Source organism: Periplaneta americana, chromosome 3 (genome assembly GCF_040183065.1).
Source record: "Periplaneta americana isolate PAMFEO1 chromosome 3, P.americana_PAMFEO1_priV1, whole genome shotgun sequence".
NCBI classification, from domain to species: Eukaryota; Metazoa; Arthropoda; class Insecta; order Blattodea; family Blattidae; genus Periplaneta; species Periplaneta americana.
The window spans coordinates 52,696,225-52,718,880 of record NC_091119.1 but is presented as its reverse complement, the minus strand read 5'-3'; the positions used below and the strand labels follow the sequence as shown (position 1 = coordinate 52,718,880).

General features: G+C 36.5%; 1 protein-coding gene across 2 annotated transcripts in view; it reads right to left on the bottom strand.

The window, feature by feature from the left end:
• Positions 1-21,797, bottom strand: part of jbug (filamin-type immunoglobulin domains fbug) — a 396,750-nt gene extending 374,953 nt beyond the window's left edge. For both annotated transcript variants that reach the window (XM_069820534.1, XM_069820535.1), the window contains exon 1: positions 21,403-21,797. In XM_069820534.1, the coding sequence (XP_069676635.1) occupies positions 21,403-21,760 (358 nt within the window). In that variant the 5' untranslated portion in view covers positions 21,761-21,797. The remainder of the gene's footprint in view (positions 1-21,402) is intronic.
• Positions 21,798-22,656: the final 859 nt, after the last annotated feature.

The following is a 22,656-nucleotide window of genomic DNA, read 5'->3' as shown; positions in this document are numbered from 1 at the left end:
CGTGCACATTAACTGTGAACCTTGTACTTTATAGTATGGTAACAGAGTTTCAATCAACCGAAGTATATAATATACTGTATACTGTAACAGAAAACTTAATATTGCCTGTTCTCTCGTTCGTCTCGCACTGTTTCTCGGAAACGTCATGACTTAAAAGTGACTTTAAAAGCCGCAAAGACAAATGTAGACTGTTTTTTTTTTTTTGTGAAACAAAACTGATAAATCATGTATTTCCATTAACTCTCCATCTGACCGTTTTTATTACTTTATCTACTTGACTAATGTTGCAAAAGACGAACTTCAGTTGACACTTTTACATTGCAAAACTTCGACTATATTGTAGCTATAGTAAGATTCCATAGCAACGTGTTATGATGTATTTTATACCATATTTTTCTATTTACCACAATAAAACAAATGATCTCTACGTACACAACGTTTTTTATTTATTTATTTATTTTATGTCGCTTTAACTTAGGAAGTAATATCGCCACCTACACAATCTTGTTTCTAGGAAACGACTCTATATACAATCAAGAAGGCTTTGACTGACTCAAATGAACTACAAATCTATATTTCTTACTTCCTTCCTTCCTTCCTTCCTTCCTTCCTTCCTTACTGGTTTTTAAGGAACCCGGAGGTTCATTGCCGCCCTCACATAAGCCCGCCATTGGTCCCTATACTGAGCAGGATTAATCTAATCTCTTTCATCATATCCCACCTCCCTCAAACCCATTTTAATATTATCTTCCCATCTACGTCTCGGTCTCCCCAAAGGTCGTTAACACTCTATATGCATTTCTGGATTCGCCCAAACGTGCTAAATGCCCTGTCCATCTCAAACGTCTGGATTTAATGTTCCTAATTATGTCAGGTAAGGAATACAATGCGTACATTTCTGTGTTGTGTAAGTTTCTCCATTCTCCTGTAACTTCATCCCTCTTAGCCCCAAATATTTTTCTAAGCACCTTATTCTCAAACACCTTAACCTATGTTCCTCTCTCAAAGTGAGAGTCCAAGTTTCACAACCATAAAGAACAACCGATAATATAACTGTTTTATAAATTCTTTCAGATTTTTTGACAGCAGACTGGATGTTAAAAGCTTCTCAACTGAATAATAACAGGCACTTCCCATATTTATTCTGTGTTTAATTTCCTCCCGAGTATCATTTATATTTGTTACTGTTGCTCCCACCTCTTCAAAGGATAAATTTCCAATTTTTATATTTTCATTTCGTACAATATTCCCGTCACGAGACATAATCATATACTTTGTCTTTTCGGGATTTACTTCAAAACCTATCTCTTTACTTGCTTCAAGTAAAAATTCCCGTGTTTTCCCTAATCGTTTGTGGATTTTCTCCTAACGTATTCACGTCATCCGCATAGACAAGAAGCTGATTTAATCTATATATTTCTACATTTTAAAAATAATTTTCGTCAAATAGACGAAACGTAGATAAAATATTGTAATCAACACATTACAAAATGAACTTTAGTAACTCCTTTCGTTAAAATTTCACTTTTGTAACTAGTTGTCTAAATAACTATTATTTGCATTTTGCAACTGCCAGTTGTACTTTATGGGCCGTATTCATAGACATTCTTAACGCGGGCTTTCGGTGGATGATCAGCGAACTAAGGTTTTTCGTATTCATAAATCAGTGTCAGCTGTATGATATCATATGAATCCTGTTTAGCACGCTCGTAGCCCGGGCTAGCGAAAGACTGATCACCTTGCTTGCGTTACGAGTGTCGGCGAAGGGTTAATACGGAAGTGGGGCGTCCAGTTAGTAGTCTGCTTCACACTTGAACTGCTGTCTACTGTAGATTCGTCGTAAGAATAAGAAGTTTCAGAGTATTCCAATATAGGAATTCCTGTTGCTAAGCTTCTTGTAAAAACGGTATACATGCACCCCTATAGGAATGGATATATAGGGTGATTCAAGAGGATTTACGGTCACTTACGGAGCTTATTTCCGAAGACATTCTGAGCAAAAAATGTCATATAAACATTTGTCCTAATCTCAATATTTTCAGAATTACACTAATTTGAAGTTGTTTGTAAAATACCATTATTCTTGAGTTTTAAGGGTTAAAGAATATTGCCGATAAAAAATGAACTATTCAGGAGTATCATTTCTTTAATTAGTATTTTGAAGCTAAAAATATGTTGTGAATTCCATAGTTGCTTCGTACAGATTTTTTTTCGATTTTTAACTACAAAATTACATTTTTCTTACGCATTTGTCACAACAATTGTTACACATCACGCCACTCTTGTAAATTCTTCAAGACTGTACATTAGGATGCATAATTAAACTGTAAAGAATCAAGTTCCTAAAGTCGTATGATTTGTAACAATTTTTTTGACGAATGCGTAAGAATGTTATTTTTAGTTAAAAATTGAAAAATAAAATCTGTTAAAAAAAATTAACAACACATTTTTAGCTTCAGAACACTAGCCAATTAAATAAATGACACTTCTGAATAGTTAATTCTCTATTTGTAATATTTTGTTTACCCTTGAAACTAAAGAAAAAGGTATTTTACTAACAACTTCAAATTACTGTAACTCTGAAAATATTGAGATTAGGGCAAATGTTTATATGACATTTTTTGCTCAGAATGTCTTCTGAAATAAGCTCCGTAAGGGACGGTAAATCCTCGTGAATCACCCTGTATAGAAAGCTTGCAATCTCCATGTGATCATGCTGACGAATATAGGCTACTTACAACCCCATAACAGCTTTCTCTAATACCAAACAATGAATTACCCCTGCTGCTCTTCCTTCTATGCAAAGAGAATTAGGTCTACAATCAGTTTCAGAAATCAGACCATCGCTACTGTCCCTAAACTTAGAATAACGTCATTATCATTATTATTACTATTACTATTATTATTATTATTATTATTATTATTATTATTATTATTATTATTATTATTATTATTATTATTTTATCATCATCACCATCATTTAACATACTTATTGTGAAGAAAGTATAATAATGACAAAAACAGACGCTATAAGATACTATGAACATTATTTTTTATATTTCTTCAAGTTATCTGTGTGAGTACGCGGAGGAATCTTGTGGTTGGGATTAACTGGAACAACAATTAACAAAGTATTCTAACTTTATTCAAGACTGTCCAAACCTGACCAGTTTTGTATGAATTTAATTTATTCTAAATAAATGCTGCTTTTATTTAGAATTTTGTTAAACATAATTATGTCAATTCTAAAAACAATATCCGTTATGGAAGAAGCAAAATTTTGTGTTAAAGCTAATTTTAATTATAATACAACTAAGTATAACAATTCTGTAAACTGAAAAGTTAAATTAATACACTATCGGTACATATCGTGTCCTCAGTTTCAGACTAGTGGTTATAATATCGTCAGAGAAAGCAGAAATAGATTTCTCATTTATAGTAATCAGACATCAGTAGCATTACCTCTGCTCTGAGAGGGAAAATAATTTTGTGCGAGATCGTGCGTATTTGCTTGTTTTCCGCACAGAACCAATACGCGGTAAGTGTGAAATACCACATTCAGTATTCCCAACGTAACACACATAACAATTTCCCTCTTCTTACCGCTTAAGCGCGACATTCATTTTACTGCTTTAGGCTTTTAACATATTATTTTTAGAGACGTTTAACATAGTAATAATTATAAATTGGAAACTTACCACTGCAATTTCACCTAAATTGCAATGTTAATCATTGTTTTTAAATATTTGCAGAAATTAAGTAAACTCTACTACTCCACGAAACTTATTGCATTCCTGATACAAGTAACATTAAGGAAGCCGTGAAAAAATCAACAAGATTCCAGATGCCGATGTTATTACTGCAATATGTTATATAAATAATATTGTTGAAATATTAAAATGAAAAATAAATCATTACATAACCTTACCGTTTGTTTTAAGTTCGCATTTATAGACTGGGGAAAAAAAAAAAGACAGACGTATATCACGGCCTCCTGGAGTATAGTAAACACAGAAAACATTTTATAGCAACAATGTTGAAGAAAGATATTTTGGTTTTCCGAAGTTGCCGTCATTAAACAGAAACCAACATGGAGATTTCATTGCAACTAATTAGAAATTCGTCTTTAAGGCATGTAATAAACGATCTTCGCACAAAATAATGTACGATACACGAGCGGTATGTTTGTTTTCATGTTCTCGGAAATTAAAAAAGCTAAACTACGTTTCGCTTTTTCAATCTTTTCGTCGACCATGAAAACGTCAACATACCGCTCTTGTAACGTGTATTACTATTTTGTATTATAACGAATTTCTATTGGAAGAGAGAGCATGGAATTTCCCACAAGTGTTCAACGAGAATACATACAAAGAGTTCATAGTAAACAATGTATAGTTGAATTTAAATTTATTTAATTAAACAACAATCTGCTTTATTTCAGCATAAGGCCTAACTTAGCTGCAAATAATAGTAGTAGCAAGTAGTGGTAGTACCACGATCGCGTTGGATGGATTGTGTGGAATGTGATTTGGCGAGGTTTGGAATCCGGAATTGGATGAAGCAGGCTGAGGATCGTGAAGGTTGGAAGGGGATCATTAATGAAGTCATGGCTCTCTTGGGCTGTAGTACTAGTTAAGAAGAAGTAGTGGTGGTAGTAGTAACTGAGCGTTGAAATTCAACGTGAACAGGAAATAGACAACAAATTTTTCTTGGAACTTTCTATCAGGGGCAGAGTTCCTCATGTACTACAAATCTACACTTCCCATTCGGAGGAAACTACGCTAATAATTTTACCAGCCTTAAAATCCATCGTCATTAGCTGGGCTTGGAGTAGCGACCCTCGGATTCAGACTACTCAGGACGACTACAACAAGTAGAAAGGTTGTTTAAACACTAGTAGAATGGAATATTTTAAGATATTTTTCAAATCTTTTTTTCTTTTTTGTATTGTCGGCAAGGCTTTGTGTGTCGCTTTCCTTTCAAATTAGTTACCCGTGCAAATTTGAAGGATGATTTTGGCTTGGAGTTATGAAATGTCCCCTTGTGAGAGTGGTGATTAAAATTGTTCAGTATTCCAAGAATTTTAGGTAAATTTTGGATTTTTATTAACTTTTTTGTATGATATATCGCAACGTTAGCAGTCGAAATGTGATACTTGGCTAAAATATTTTCTGCTATAATTTTGCCTCTTGTTTAAAGTTTACTGGCCAAAATTAATTTCTAATTATTTAATTTCTATTGCCATTATAATTAGGGGTGCGATTTTTTGGTGATTATTATACCCTGATTTCGGTGATTAAAATTATTTAATTTCGGTGAATGTTTCCTTTAAAACAGGAAATTTCGTGCATATTTCGCGTCTTAAAGAAACTTAAAAAGAATAAAATAACATATTTAAAATTATTATTGAAACAATCCCTTTGAAACTAGCAGCAAATTGTTTGCATCATTAATTAAATTTATAATTCAATTTCATTTGTCTTTGAGGTGGTGACAGCACTGCCGTCTTGATCTCACGAAGGCAACTGTTGCGGGAAAGAGAAATGATCGTTGTCTGCTTGCGTTGCTCCCTAGAAGTAGTCCCTGAAACTATGCTTATTTCGTTGCCAAATACCATACGCATTTAATGCTGAACGATCAAATATGTACAAATGTTCATCTGTATTTTATAATGAAAAATATTTTCACGTTTTATTTGGGAGAAAGTGTAATTTTTCGTACGAATTCTCCAAATTTTTTATTTATTCTTTATTTTAGTTGGTTATTTAACGACGCTGTATCAACTACTAGGTTATTTAGCGTCGATGAGATTGATGATAGCTAGATGAGGCCGAGGATTCGCCATAGATTACCTTGCATTCACATTACGGTTGGGAAACACTTCGGAAAAAAAACCCAACCAGGTAATCGAACCCGCGCCCGAACGCAACTTCAGACCGGCAGGCAAGCGCCTTAACCGACTGAGCCACGCCGGTGGTTGAATTCTCCAAAATAGTAACATATCCAACTAGTGTATAATCTTGGTAATTTTCACGAGTGTTTATAATGAAGATTATATAGGTGTTACTTACAATGTTTTATGCTATTCTAGCATTAAAATATGTAAAACAAACTATTATAAATTTACAAAATGTAATATTATGATGTAGTAGATGAGTATTGAATATGACGTAATATTGCATGGTTGCTAAGTAACCGTTTCTAAGAATGTTATTTTATTGTTGTTTTAAAGCTTTTTCTTACAGGTACGTTGTATAAAATTGTGTTGCAAAGGCGGTGATGACGTCATGGAATACTAGTTGCTAGGTAACCTTTTCTGGCACCAGTGCCAGAATTAGGCCAATTTATAGCGCGTTTTAATGCTAAGATTGCGTGAAACTAATTTTTGTTCAAAATATCATGATTATGATGTAATTTCGTGGATTTCTATAAATTTTGCGAAAATATTTTACATAATCTTGAACTTTAATGAAGAGACTTGCATTTTCCATGCATAAAATTAAGTTTTTAACATATTTATCGTATATCGTTAATACCAAAAATTACACCCCTAGTTATTAGACCTATATTTTATGGAGCAAGACTTGCGACGTTATTTTCATTATTAAAGCATGTCTTTTCATGCACATTGATTTTAATACAGTCCGTAGTTCTTTGTTTATGTACAGTAAACTACTGTAGAAACTGCAACCGCATTGGGTTCTGAAATAACGAACAGTTACGTTCTAAGTTTAGGCTAGTTAAACGTTAAACATGCTTTTCATATGTGCAAACAAAATAGTTCATGCAGTAATCAGATAAAACGGCAAGACGACACGTAATAACAGGAAGTAACATGGCCTACATTCGCAGTGCATATAGTTACAAATGAAACCAGTACTGAAAGAGGGGCATATCTCACACTTCCACAAAAAATGAAATAACTGTTATGAGAGCTTATATCATAAGTGACCTACTTTATGTATCCTGAGAGTATATAACATTCTAGACCATATTATGTAAAGTGATATTCGGTAAATATTATGCCTTGGTGAAAAATTTTATATGCATTCGAATGTGCATATACCTACATGTATACGCTTAAATTCCTGCGAAAATAATAGTTTCATATTATTTTGAGTTGTGTACCATGACGAGTAGATAACAATGTAGTAAATACATCGCCGTCTTGCTAATATGCGAACGTGCTCCATTCGCCACCACAAATATATACTCCTCACATGGGGTGGAGAAGGGTTGCCAAGGTAACGCAAACAAAATTGCGAAAAAGTTATGTACGGTAACTTTTCCATTGCCAATTCCAAAGGGATTGTGAAAACCGTTCTTTTGGTGTCCGAAGTGTAGTATTAGATGTTTACACAAATTTTGCAAACTTACAATATTGTCAATTTCTGTAATGTGTGGGTAACGGTAACGTTTTGCCATACCTACAGAACATTTTTATTCACGATACATTTTTCAGCGACAAATGTAAAAGTTGTCCCATGGGAATCTCGAAACAACTTTCATTTGTTAATGCAACAGCAAAAAACTTATTACAATTAGTTATATTAATTAATTATTAATGTATTTATTATGCATGTTTTATTAATTTTTGTGCATGTTTTGCATCAGCAACTGTTTTTTTAAATATAAAGATATATCGGAGCTCGATTCATCACACAACGGAATATCCTCTCTCCCCCATACTTTTGAACATGTACTCTTACAATAAAAGGAAACGTTATGAATACCATATTCTCTCGAATACTCCACGCACTTTTCTCCTAAATATACAAGTAAAAAGTACGGGTACGCGACTTATTCGAAATGAAGTTGGCAACATTGCCTCATTTTTCTCCCTCGTAACTCCTAAGGTGGTAGCGCATGCCATTGCCTTCCCGTGCGAGTATTTCAATTGTTAACATTGTTAAATGGTGTTTGGATTAGCAGTGCATGTGTCAGAATAAAGTTCAAGTTGTGAAAAATGTATAGTTTTGCGTCTTTTTTTAGTTGGTTATTTAACGACGCTGTATCAACTACGAAGTTATTTAGCGTCGATGAGATTGGTGATAGCGAAATGGTATTTGGCGAGATGAGGCCGAGGATTCGCCATATATTACCTGACATTCATCTTACTGTTGGGGAAAACCTCGGAAAAACCTCAACCAGGTAATCAGCCCAAGCGGGGATCGAGAGCAACTTCAGACCGGCAGGCAAGCGCCTTAACCGAACGACCCACGCCGGTGGCTTTTTGCGTCTTATATTATCAATTCTGAAAATGAGTATCACAAGTGGCGTACGCAGAATTTTGTCAAGGGCAGTGTAATTACTTAAATTGTTTACAATTTACATTATCGGTATTTTAAATTTTGTCTATTATTATTAGGGCTGAGAAAAGTATTGCTACGTTGCATCGTACGTAGAGCTCTGTGTTTACAAAATGCTTGTATGCACGCGTGATTAGTTACTGTAGCGGCTGCTTGTACAGTCCGCTCCGTATGGATGAACTCATAATAGAATTTACATTTACAGGATTACTTGTATTTCAAATTGATTAACTCGGAACAAATATTAAATATATCATTATTATCAATTAAGTTAAACACATTTTCCCCATGTTCTGAATTCAGTCGTCTCATTATCTATTCTTTTTGGATTTGTTTCGGCATTCTGATACAACCTCACGTCACTTAAGCAGGTCTACTACCAATACCTTCCTTCAGCCCTACATAATTACTATTATTATTATTATTATTATTATTATTATTATTATTATTATTATTATTATTATTTACGGTATATTTATTAATATTATACTATGTTACAATGGAACATATTAATGAATATTCTTATAAAATGTTTGAAACGTAATTTTTTCACAGTCATCCATCCAATTTTAACAAATTTTAACTTGTGTTTAATTTTGTATAATAAAAAATGCTTGTGTGTACACTTACATAATAATCATATATATTTAGTCAATAGTTATTTGTATACGATAGGGGGGACATTTCACACAACAGGAAAAACCATGAAAACAATCAAATATATTGAAATATGTGTAATTTTTTTAGTTCAAGTGAGAGTTCAAACCCGGTAACCCCTCCCCCTTTTCTACGCCCCTGAGTACCACTAAAGGTAGTATCATACAAAACAGAGGTAGTTAATTTACTGACGCGTGTTATTAATGTTGCAGGATATCGTGCAAACGGCCGATTAAGCAAGGCAACTGACATGCATGCAGTGCGTGCGGATAGGATGGGTTTGAAATGCATCCTGCTCCAGGATAAAATTTATTGTTAACTGAACTGTATTTGTGTTTAATTATTTTTAATTTCTCGTGAATAAATTTGTTGAAAGTTTTATTTCTGTAATTTGTGTTTGTCTTATTTATTTCATTTTATTTTATGTGTTTATTTTGGCCATTCAAAAGTGGGGTGCGCGGCTTATTCGAAGGCGCGGTGTATTCGAGAAAATATGGTGTAATGAAGATTTTTAGCAGTCTCTAAAATTAGAAGGTAATCGCAGAATTTCTCATATCCTTCGGGGAGTAGTCTATGCTCCGGGGCTTCGAGGTTGAATTCCTAAAAAAAGAGTACAGTGTTTATTTATGTATTTTTAGGTCTGAACTAATCAGCCGTAGAGGCACGCAATGACTCTACGACTTGGTCCGAAGGGTTGTGGGTTCGAATCCCGCCTCGGGCATGGGTGTTGTGTTTGTGTTAGTTTAGTAAACAGAAATCAGAAAAACTGAAACCTGGAAAAAAAAAAAACAGAAATCTTTCGGAAAATGGCCTCTGGCCGGATATAGAAATTAAAAAAAAAAAAATCATCCAGTACACATTTCAAAATAGTATCTCGAGATAAACAATTCCTTGCAAAATAACTTCCTATTCATCAATTACTAGCCATTACAGTATGATGCCGTAGCTGAAGGTGTTCTTAATATAAAACAATAAATTAGTAAGAATTTATATAAAAATATTATCTAATGACGAAGTTACGTAACCTTGAAAACATATTCTGAAGAGTTGTTTTTCTGGCTTTTGTACTGGCGTATTGACAAATTATGTGACAGTAAAAACCTCGAAGTGTTTTTATAAAGATACATGAAGTGACAGTTGAAAGGTTAAGTGCAGACTGAAACTTAAGGCGGCATACACGGTGGCGTATGTCCCGATGAAAGCAGAGATATGAGGAACTAGTAATGCTACCGGTAACGAGTGCAGAGCTCTGAAATGCTACTGCTTGAGTGATAGTTTGTCACACACTACTTATTAGCCTACTTTTTATCCCACTTAAAAGAAATCAACGCCTTAATTATAGCCTACATAGTGTGTGACTATAACAAATTTGAATAATCGGCACAATATTATTGTTGACCTGTGAATACTAAATATGTAGCAAGATATTGTAAGGAAATTTCAGGTTACATCAATACAAAGACATGACTAAAAAGAAAGTTACATTTTGAAATTGCTGTAACTTGTTTAAATTAAAATCTACATAAAAATAAGCGTTTGTATTCGTAAAACAAAATTTACTTAGGTTAGTCCTTTCAAGTGCAAAACCTGTCTGCCATTTATTCTTCAAGTAATAGCACTTTTTTTTTGTGGACAGAATTCTCCAGTAAATATGATGAAGAATTTCTCGTAAAATAGAGCTTTTAAGCTCGTATAACTTAGTCGTAAACTGTCTCTTAAAGTCAAAGACAAGGTCTATGTAGGTCTGATACCTCCTGAACGTATTGACAGAAACCGGGAAGATGTTGCGATACAACTGTTGCAGTTGTTCTCTCGGAGTATGAAATGGAGAGATGCACTATCTTGCGTGAAAATGATTGTTGCAGTATCACAAATAATATGAATTACTAGGGCATTCGCAAATTAATGGCAACATAGTTATGTTTCACACTAAATTTATTTAGATTACTTTTGACATTACATAGATACTTCAAGTAAAGAGTTCAGAACCATAGTGGGCTAAGCACAGTTTACTAAAGCCGTAGAAAACAAGGGTTAAAATGAAGTTATTACCACAATTCAATGGAACATATAGCAAGTAATATAAAGTATACACATTAAAACTAAATGATATGTCAAACTTCATTAAACTATGGTATCCACTTAACTTTAACCCTTGCTTTCTCCGTTTTTAATAAATGGCGCTTGGCCCACTATGGTTCTGAACCCTTCAAATATAGTCTCACAATACGTTCGCACTTTGAAGACTTAGGGCCATATTCATAGACATTCTTAACGCGGGCTTCCGGTGGATGATCAGCGAACTAACGTTTTTCGTATTCATAAACCAGTGTTAGCCATATGACATGATATGAATCCTGTACAAGTAATCAGTCGATAGCCGGGGCTAGTTTAGTACGCTCGTAGCGCGGGCTAGCGAAATGTCTATGAATAGCACCCTTATGGCCGGTTTGTCCAAGTATTGTTAGAAGACTTAACGACTGTTAAACCTTCAACAGTTTGTTAAATACAGTTTTTCCATTTGTTCAACACCAGTTTGGCTTAACAGATTCTTAACCGTTTGTTAACTTTAAATGTAGGATTTCAGGCCGTTAACTCATTTAACAAACAGTTAAACATGGCGGATAACACCACAGCTGTTCAGACAAAAGTTGTGAAAGTAACATGTTATGTTTCTCTTTGAAGAATGTTTAGAGTAAGGGACGGTTTCACCAAGCTTCAGTAAATCAGTCCAAATGAAACATGAACTAGTACTGAACATTGAAATATTTACACGATTACGTTTGTATGTGAGCTGTCCGTAGACTTCAAGCCTAGCAGCTATATGTGCCTCGTCGCGCTAGTTACGTCATGGTACCCAGATGGAGTAGTCAGTAGCGTGTTGGCTTGCCATCCCAGGGGCCCGTGTTCGGTTCTCGGCGGTAACTTTTTTTTTAACGTAACTAATTTTTATACATGTTACCTTTCTTCATTTTTATAATTTTGTGTAGTGGAACTTATTATTTCGCAACTCTGGCTCCACTAGGAGAATTTAAAAAACTCTTGGGAGATCAATTTTCTTCCCGAACTAAAACAAAGATAAACAAACAAATTAAAGAAAAATAAAAGAAATACACATGTGGATCTAATACATTGTCCACATGCCATCGGCGTCTATCACTGCCTGGCATTTTCGGGGCATTGAGTCCACCAGATCGCGGAAATAGTTCTGGTCCTTAGCGAAATCTTCCCAGGTAACCAGAACTTGATCCCAGAACTGATCTGGATTTTGAGGTGGGATGTCTCGATATTTGTCAATCCTCTTTTTCATGCTTTTCCGTGAATCGTCTTTGAACGTTTATGGCGGTGTGCGCGGGGTGATTATCCTGCTGGAAAATTAAATTTCCATCGGAAAGAAAACGATTATAAATTCCAAGAATCCAGCTCTTTCGCTTCTGTTTTAAAGCCAGTGCAAACATATCTTATTGCTAGCTATAATATAATTCTAATAAATGAAAGTTAATATACCAATTAAGTTTTGTTATGTTTGAATGCACATTATATATTAATTTACTAATATTTCTTAGGTACCGGTATGTAGTTATAATAATCACTTTCATGTCTTAAAATAAAACTCAGTTGTATGTTGCCTAGTTGAAATAGGCCACTTGTTTCAATTCACTAGCTACTATTAACTCTAGATTCTATGTTACTAGCTCTTCAACTATAGCCGATGTCAATAGTGCTTCAAAATACGCAGTGAGTAAATAATAAAATGTTTCAGCAGCAATTGCTTCTTTAGGACGAAATTACATATAATTTATACATGAACCTAAATTAGAGAATTTTATATGATACGGAATTCTCCTCGGGGTTTTCTGTACAGTTGACTACACACACATTCGTGTAATTATTGTCACCTGGTGGTCATAATGCTGAGATTTTTCTAAACAGAAATTCATATTTAGCATTATAAAATGTAACCATACATAATAATAATTATTATTCAATAGCAGTCAATGCAACTTTCATTTATCAATTCTCTGTACTGTATGAATCATGGCTACTGTAATAGGTTACGATTTTACACATGTTTCATGACTTACTCCATAGTACAGAATTTAAATAATAATATCAGCCAATAAGAAGTTGTCTTATATATGCAAAATCATTACCAACTGCTGTTGAGTAGTTAGAATAGTATTAACGACAGTTAAAGTTAAGTGTTGGTTATTTTAAACAAAATTATGTTGGAAAAATGGAAAATATCTTAACAAAACGTTAAAAATAAACCAGCTGTTAATTTAACATTTGTTAAGCCAAATTAAACATTACTTGGAAAAACTGGCCATTAAAGTTTCATAACTTAATCTGTACAAAATAAAATTCCAGGTGTTCAGAAAGATTAACGATAAAAAGTGTCAAAGAAGCTACACTGTCTTGGCGTAACATTCAGCTCACTTCATTGTGAGAAGGGTACAAATGCTGTTACAGCACATATGCATAGGGGTTTATTTCCTCCGGAAGTCAGGTTAATTAGCAATCCCGTGCAAAGACGTGCTATACATTAACATCAGAAATCGACCTGTGAGACAGCTGGCAGCCAGGAGAGAGGCGCTGGGACATCTGAGCGACGCGTCACGTACGAGTCCACGCAACAGGTTCCACAGGCAGGTTCTAAGTTTTCTTCTCAAATGAAACCTGCTGCATTGAAAGACAATAATTGTCTTCAGATGCTGGTCTCCACAGCCTGTCCCTGTGCGTTAAATCGATTGGAAACACTCAACTGACCAATGTTGCATGCATAGCAGTCAAATTCAAGGAATGCAGCGATTCTATGTACCAACTTCTGAGACAGACTTACATTGAGTGACATTAGAGTAGCGAATTTCATATTTTTTTCTCGCCTGTAAAAATTATCCAATGTGAAAATGGCAAATATCTTACGGATGAGCCAATGAGAAGAGTAGACAAGCTCACAGATTGTATCGGGTCCAAGTACCCACGTAGGAGACATCCGGCCCATACCATCTTTCTACCGAATATCGAACTTTGTCATATTCTACAAACTTGAATCGAATATAGCGCCTGTAATGCATGACGCTAATACTTTCATCATCCGTATAGTCACACAAATATTGTTACCGAGCAATTGTGATTTATTTGGATATCATATAAAAATGTAATTATAGCTACTTTCTGTCGGTATTTGGTATAGTAACAACTGCCATGTATTTTAAAGCATAATGCGACTTATTTATATATACGTATATTTCTGTGGATGTTTAATCATATTTTTGTAATAAAAATTACCTCTTCTTACATGTAAATAAAATTTCAAAAGATTTGTTCTAAAATCCTTACGCAGATAAGAGCGTGAATGGATGGGAAGGGAGGGTAGGAAAGGCCAGCGAGCCTGAAGGGGTAAATTCGAGCGAGCTGGACAGATCCGCTTCTTCAAAGCAGACTTCGGTTCTTGTAACGCTCAACAAACTTGAACCGAACATAGAACTTGAAATGCACGACACTAGTACATAATGTAACGGCGAGTGACATTGCGATACAACTGAACATGGACGCTTTATTATTATTATTATTATTATTATTATTATTATTATTATTATTATTATTAGCACAGGTTAATATGGAGGTTTTCTGACACAATAGGCGGCTTCTTCACGGCCGTACATGACATCATCCATCTTCTCAGTAACCGCGATTCCAGAGGACGGATTTCCTCTCTCCGAAGTGAGTTTCCGGTGTTAAGCAAATTCATTTAAGGAGGTGCTTCCCGCAATCATGCACAATACACTGTGCCGAAACCTACGTTATAGGCTGCTCAATGTCCGTCCTTACGAACCGTCAGAGTCTGGCTAAACTTCAGACTTCAACATAAACGCTACCAATCCATATAAGAATGCAGGGGAAAGTAAAAATTATTACTGCGTTTGTTCGCTCAACTCAATTTGTAAGAAATTACGGTACTTCATCAATGCGGCTTATAGTAGACATAGTTTTCGCTTATCGAGTTTCATGTCTACATGCCATTAAATTGAATTTGGTATACCGGAGAAGGCGCACCGTCATGTGAAGAACTAGAGCGCAGGTTTTAAATGCAGAAGACTACAGTTCAAAGTCCCCCAAGTCAAACGATATTTTGGGATAAGATTTTCCTTGAGTACTGTCGTTTCCTTTACCATTATTTCAAAACGTTTCCATAACTTACAATTTTTATCAGCTGCACTGTAAATAAGTAACGAGAAACTACTAAACAAAACCCATGAAGTTATAAGTAGATTTCGGATTTTAGCTTAAATGCCTATTTTTTTCTGTAGGGATAAACTAAAAGTAATTAAATATCTTCACATTTTATATAAAATACGAACGTTTAAATGCGGTTTTATGATCCCTAAAAATGTCTGTTTTGCCCATTGAGACTTATTTTTAAGGTTTTAGAGCCTAAAATTGCTTATTTCCATTTGTTACGTATACAGGGCGTTAAAGAAAAGTATCCAATATTTTAGGAGATGCTAGTATGCATCAAAACAAGAAAATAATGTCTTATAAACATGGATCCTACAACAGATACTTTCTGAGATCTGAACACTTCTTCAAAGGAGGTGCTCAATGTGACGTCCATTCATGGCAATGCATTCCTCTGCCCTTTGGTGTAAGGAATTACGCACTCCTTGAAATTGACCTGATTCCTTCATGTGTCCCAATAACAAGAGTCTAGGGGATTTAGGTTTGGGGAACGAGCAGGCCAAGGTGTGGGGCTTCCCCGACCAATGCAGTGGTCCTGAAATGTCAGCGTCAGGTGTTCACGCACATTGAGGAGAAAATGTGCTGGTGCGCCATCGTGCATGAACCACATCTGTAGTCCTGCTGACATGGCACATTCTCCAGCAAGGCAGGCAATACGTTAATAAGAAAGTCCTGAAAGTCTCTGTGGTAGCACGTATGGTCCTACTAATCTATCACCAAGAATGCCTGCCCATATACGTTGGTTGAGAATCAGTGCTGATGCCTTGTTTCTTCAACTGCATGAAAATTTTCATCAGTCCATACATGCTGATTACAAAAATTCACAACACCATCTCTGCTGAACCCCGCTCATATCCGCAACCAGACTTTTGTTTTCAGTATTCTTTGCGACGTATCATTATTCCATGCCAAGGGTGTCAACTACGGTATGATTTTCTAGTAGTCTGCTGTATTGTAGGGCAGAGAAATGCATTGCCATGAATGGACGTCACATTGAGCACCTCCTATGAACAAGTGTTCAGATCTCAGAAAATATGTGTTGTGGGACCCATGTTTATTAGGTATTATTTGCTTACATTGATTCATACTATCACCTCCTAAAATACTGAATACTTTTTTAACACTCTGTATATTTTTAAATTTTCGTGTAGCAGTGAAATGTCATGGGGTGGGTTTCGTTGCAGAAATGAAGAAATTCCTGGAAGTTGTCTGGTTTTATCGAGCACTTGTGCAGACAGTAGAAACGTGACGAATCGGGAGGATGTAGTTCTTCCTAAAGAAATGAGCATGGAAAATATTCCTAGATTTAAATATGCATCCATTGCTTCGGTATCATTGGGAATATTTTTCGCTTATAAAATGCTTCTGTCTAAGAAAACTCAAAGATTCACAATAGAAAATTAAAGAAAAACGTTGTTATTTATTGCAATGTCAATTATGAATAGGCCTATTGTGTTAATTGTAAATTCATTGGTAAATTAATTAATTTAATTGTAATATGAGCACTTATGTATTAGCAGCCTTAGAGCAATGAGGCCGATGAATTCATAAAAAATTACGTACCGGTATTCATAATTTAAGACTTGACGAAAATAAAGTTTCTAACCGCAACACTGTTTTACTGTTTTTGTCACTGTATACCGTAATGTTTAATACTCACTAATTAATTGCATTTTTATAGTTACTGTAGTTTGTGTGGATAGAAATTACATTGTAGCTGCATAAATTAATATTTTTAGCTGCTTGAAATCATATTTTTAGGTGCCTAAATCTATGTTTTTAGTGCCTAATTTGGTAAATTAAGGGCCTATTTTAGATGCCTAGAAGTTAGTTTTTAAGTGCCTAAAAATCTGAGGTCTTGTTGTAAGGCAAATGTTCTGCAAGAAGTAGCTGTAAGAATGCTTAGATTTCCCGCCGACACTTTTATATTTAACTGTAGTGTTAAAGCAGGAAATGTCGAAGAAATAACGATTGAGTGCAGTTTCTTGTGGAGATAAAGGTGGACAATTTCATGCGTTTACAGACATTCTTAGCAAAAAAAAACCTCTGAAACTGAATCGACGAAAGAACTTAGTTTCTGTATGGTCCAAGTACAGTATCGCATTTTCAATGAGAAAAATTTATCGGTGTTAAAATTAGTATAATCACCATCTACTTAAGAACTTGGCGCTTTTCGTCCTCATTCCAGTAAGAATCAGGACATTTACAAAATATAGCCATATCCTCTGTCATGTGATCGGAACACTGGAAGGTTTGATTCAACGTTGGACAAACACGAGCTGACTGATAGACTACATACCCAATCTCCGTGGAAAACAGGTCAAATAATTTATTATGAAATATGTTAAAACCAGTCCAAGAATATAATTGAATTCCATTGCCATAAAATATAAAAAAATAATTACATTAATACACTTCTAATTGATGCATAGAAATTTGTCTTCTTGAAATGTCTGTGTTTGTATCCTTTTTATAATGATGCTGTCAACTTCCACGCCGAAATTTAATGCTAGTAAGACTAGCATATTAATTTTACCTGTAACAGACACAGGGTTTTCTTTACGTGCAGTAAATCCACGACACGGAACCCACATTTTTACTTAGCTCTTGGAAGAAGCCATGTTAAGCCCTTTAAAGTCCACCGCTGTTGAGTAAGGGTTAGAAAGACTGGCCGTGAAACGAGCGGGCCTGGGTTCAAATCCTGTTTAGGAGAAGTTACCAAATGACTGGGTAACTTTCGGCGTTGGTCCTCAGACTCATTCCGCCATCATTAAATCACATATTATAATCATCATCCATACCATAACGCTATATTTAACGACGCTATATCAACTACAAGGTTATTTAGCGTCGATGAGATTGGTGATAGCGAGATGAGGCCAAGGATTCGCCATAGATTACCTGGCATTCACCTTACGGTTGGAAAAACCTCGGAAAAAACCCAACCAGGTAATCAGCCCAAGCGGGATCGAACCCGCGCCCGAGCGCAACTTCAGACCGACAGGCAAGCGCCTAAACCGACTGAACCACGCCGGTGGCTTAGCCCGGGTTAAGTTCACGGCACGGTCGTTCGGCTATAAATATCATTCACAGAACAGGAGTGGTAAGCACAATAAGCCTTTGGATGCAGTGTAAGCCTTCGGGTCCCACATGCGTGGAGAAGAAAAAAAATGCATCGCCTTCGGCCGAGTTTGAATCCGCGAACTTCAAATCCAAGAGCTAGCACGGTAACTATGAGATCACCGAGGACGACTTAATGCCCGTATATACTCATGATGTCCCAACGACAGCTATGTAATACGTAACAAGTAACAACCCTGAACAATGGAACGTAACCTGGCTGGACGCCAAGCTGGTCATACTCATGTAAACTCACATAATTTAGTAGCTCGAGTCTCATAAGAATGGCTTTTGTGTCTCACTTTCCAACTCTAACGCATATATTTTCTCAGGCTCTTCGTAGTAGGCTTTTGGTTCGAGATTCTCATATGATGGAAACCTCTGTGGTGGCTGAGTGGTCAGACCTCCAGCCTAGCATGCAGGCGGTCCGGGTTAGAGTCCCGATCAGACCTGGGATTTTTCATCGAAAGATCCATAGTGACACTTCTGGCGGATAAAGTTGTAGTTGGGGTTTTTCCCATATTAGGCTTCTACATCATTCCGCCTACATTTCTCCATTTCGTCTTCATTCCATAACATTTCCCGAACGGCGGTTGGCGACGCACGGAAGGGGGGGGGGGGGGTTCCCTACTTGAAACCGGAGTACGCAGCGAACCTTAGTGTAGTCAGCCGGTGTGGGTTTGTGAATGCAACTAGCTTGAGGATTAGCGTAATAGATTTTGAAAGGTTGCAGTGATGGGCCATAGTGCCCTTCTCCCGAAATTCTATTCCATTCCCTTTTCATATGATGGAGAGTGCCTGACTATCGCAAATCAGATAAAGTTCTTCTAATAACTCTCCAATAACAATGAAAAAATGCCGAACTATTATAAGTTCTGAAATCGATATTCCCGATTGTTTCAACATTAGCAGAACCTTTTATTGATAAATTCATCGATTATAAAAATTCACACATGTAATTTTCATTCAGTTTTTCTGCCTTCATATTTTACATTCTTAGTTTAACCACAGTCTAGTATATACAGTCACGAAGCTTAATACGTAGTAAATATGCATCCATAGATAGTTGCTAACCACTAGAATCGCTACTATCGCCTCATTATAGACAATGCGAAATAGTACCGGCACAGTCTATTGTTCCTAGCAACTTCACAACTTAAGCTTCGTGACTGTACATACTCGACTGTGGTTTAACTATAAAGCATAGCTCAGACAGTAGCACGTTTTCCTTCTGATTCGGGACTGCTCTCAGGCGTATTTCTAGATTTTCTCCAGCTGTAAGAATAATGTCCAATAATTCATGGCAAATCCTCGGTCTCATCTCTCCAAATACCATCTTGCTAAATAACCTAGTAGTTTATACAGCGCGCAGCATCGTTCAATAACCAATTAAAATACTACCCATGCCTTTTGGGATTCGATATCTACGAATCTTAAAGATATAAGCACAATGAGTAAGATTCTCTGTACACTAACTCTGACAAAAATAGACGCTGTTCCAATCCCAACCATATGGTTTGTTCGATTAACAAATCGAAATGCATCACAAGATGACGACAGAAAGCCAAGACAGTAGTAGGTAAGGGAGAAGCGAAAACAGTCCAACAGACTCTTTCTTCCCTTGTGGGAATTATTTAGTGGTTAACCTACAACACCTGTCCTTCCCACAGCGCTTATTTTTTCTGCAACTTCCGCCGGGATACAATTTCTACTCACACCTCGTTCTACATGCAACTTTGCTGCAACAAAGAACAATTTAGCCTACAATGCCCACATGCACTTCACGATCGGCTTAATTTCTAGAACAATACAACTGTCACTTACAAGTCACAGAATAATGAAACTTTCCCCTAATAAGTACGCAATAAAATTTAACTTAGGCCATTTCCAAATCATATCTGACACAACTTTTGTACCATCTTATATTCAGACTCTGTTAGTGTCTCTAGTTCACGTAAGGATATTTTCAGCAATTTCAGGTTATTTTTCTAACAAGTCCAGTCTAAAAATTAAGAGAATTTCAATTTCATATTTGGATCTACAAAGTCCACACTTCAGAGAAAAATTGAATCTCGATTTTTAGACATCTTCGTCAGTTATTTCGACTAATATCGGTTGCAAGAGCGAGATATTTCCCATGTTGACAAATTTATGATTCAGACTTATAGGGATAACAAAAAAAAAAACACCACCAACAACAATAACAACACTTGTCTCCCTCCTAAATAATTCCGGGGTGTAACCAAAAATAAAACACATGAAAACTGATTTTACGAGCTAAAGATGGATGAACATATTATTGAGATAAAATATGAGTACAGAGAAAATGTGGAAAAAATTAAACTGTGAATTATGCGATCACGCGTTTTTGCAAGGATACGGACGGGCCTGCGGGAAACGAAATATGTAAGCTCTAAACCTAAACTATCGCCCACTTTCACTCCGGTTTCGCCGATCCCACGTATTGAACTCCGAGACGAATCCCTCATAAAACACACACAGAAATGAGTTTTATGAAACACAAGAAGAGGGAAGCATTGTTAGGGAATATGTGATATTCAAACAAAAATAACACTCATTCAACTACCGAACTACAAAAATTATGAAAAGCATAGTTGTATGAGGCAGTGGTTGGGCTAAATATTAATAAATTAGCGATATCTAAGCCAAAATGTCAGTTATTTAATTCCTGAACTCCGGTTCCTCTCTTAATAAAATAAATGAAATGTATAAGGCTCAAGAGACTGAGAGAAACAATGAGAAATTTGCAGTATATAAGCCAAAGAGTTACTTGTCTCTTAAACTCTGGTCCATAATCCTAAAGAACACATGAAAATGAGTTAACTCAAGCGCAAGAGGATGTAAAAAACATTGAGAAATTTGCAATATCTAAGCCAAAGGACCACTTGTCTCACTTTTCAACTTCGGACCACAATCCTCAAAAAGCACTCAAACACTGTAAACAATAGCATCATCTGTCCATGTTAGGTAGCAACGAAGGAGACGTATATGGGGCGTGGAGTCTCCAAAGCACTGCGCAGATGCAAGGACGAGTGTGTTACGTAAGGCTTACCGATGTTGACGAGCTTGACACCGTCGGCTGCTATCGCGGTGAGGGCCGTGGCCACGTTCTCCAGGTACTGGTGCTGATTCGCAGGCCTCTGGATCCAAGAGGGCCTCAAAGGCCTCTTCTGCAGGATCTCAACGAGGGCACAGAGGCGCGTGCCGTCGCAGAAATCCGTCGCCAGGTCTCGAACCTCGAGCCCCACAGTGCGCAGATGCTCGTTGACCCAGTTGCGGAAGGTGTTGGCCTGTATCTCTACCCACAGGTCCTCGCGGCCCTTGATGGCCATCCCCTTCGCGGCATGGCCCTCGGGGCTGCGGGCCACCAGCCCTACCTGCGAGATGCGCAATTGCTCGGCCGCTGCCATCTGTCGCGCCCGCACTACGCCCAACTGCCTACTGAAGACAGGACAGAGGCCAGGCCAGCGCACGGGTTGCGCAACGACCCGAACCCGCCGGCAGGTGGCAGCACCTGCCTGTCGACAGTGAAAGTGGGGCCCATGCACACACGAAAACTCACGCTACTTTTCTTCGTAAAACCAAGCTTAAGATATGTCGTGGTGTATTTACGCATTTATCGGAAAACCTTATTCAATCAAACTTTTGCTTAAGTCGACGTCGCAAGTCGATTGCAATTCATTAAAAATACCCAATCCTGTCTAACAAGCCAGTCGCAGCACCGACCACAGGTCCCCATTAGTAGTAGTTACGCCCCTAGACTTAGGGCTTTCGCGATGTTAGGAGATGTTTGGGTTTTTTCACTATGTAAAAACATCCTACATATCGATTCCAAAATCAAGGAAGGCGAAAATCTACCTATTACATACATGTCGGACTCCCCTTTCCTTGTCTTCTTTGATAATGGAGCCGAAATGTAGAGCCGAAATACTACAGTATTTTATATTTCAGCATCTATGACACTTTCACAATGAATAGTAGTTCTTAACATTTACATGTGCGCCTTTTCGGCGAATACTGCATTTGTTGGCTCAAAAAGTTATGACAATAATGGTCTTTGTAGGGAGATTTGTAAAGTTAGTAGTTTTGGGCAGAAAAAAATTAAATTGCGGGAGTCAGATGCAAAGGGGTACAAGTGATATTTCTTTTAAAAAAAGTTAAGTACAGTCAAGGTAAGCTACAACATTTAAAATTTGTGGCAAAGGACTATATAATTTAGGAATATGTATTATATGTCTTTCTCGTGTTAAATTCTATCGTACCTGGTTAACATGTTTCGGCCTGTTATAGGCCTTCTTCAAAAGGA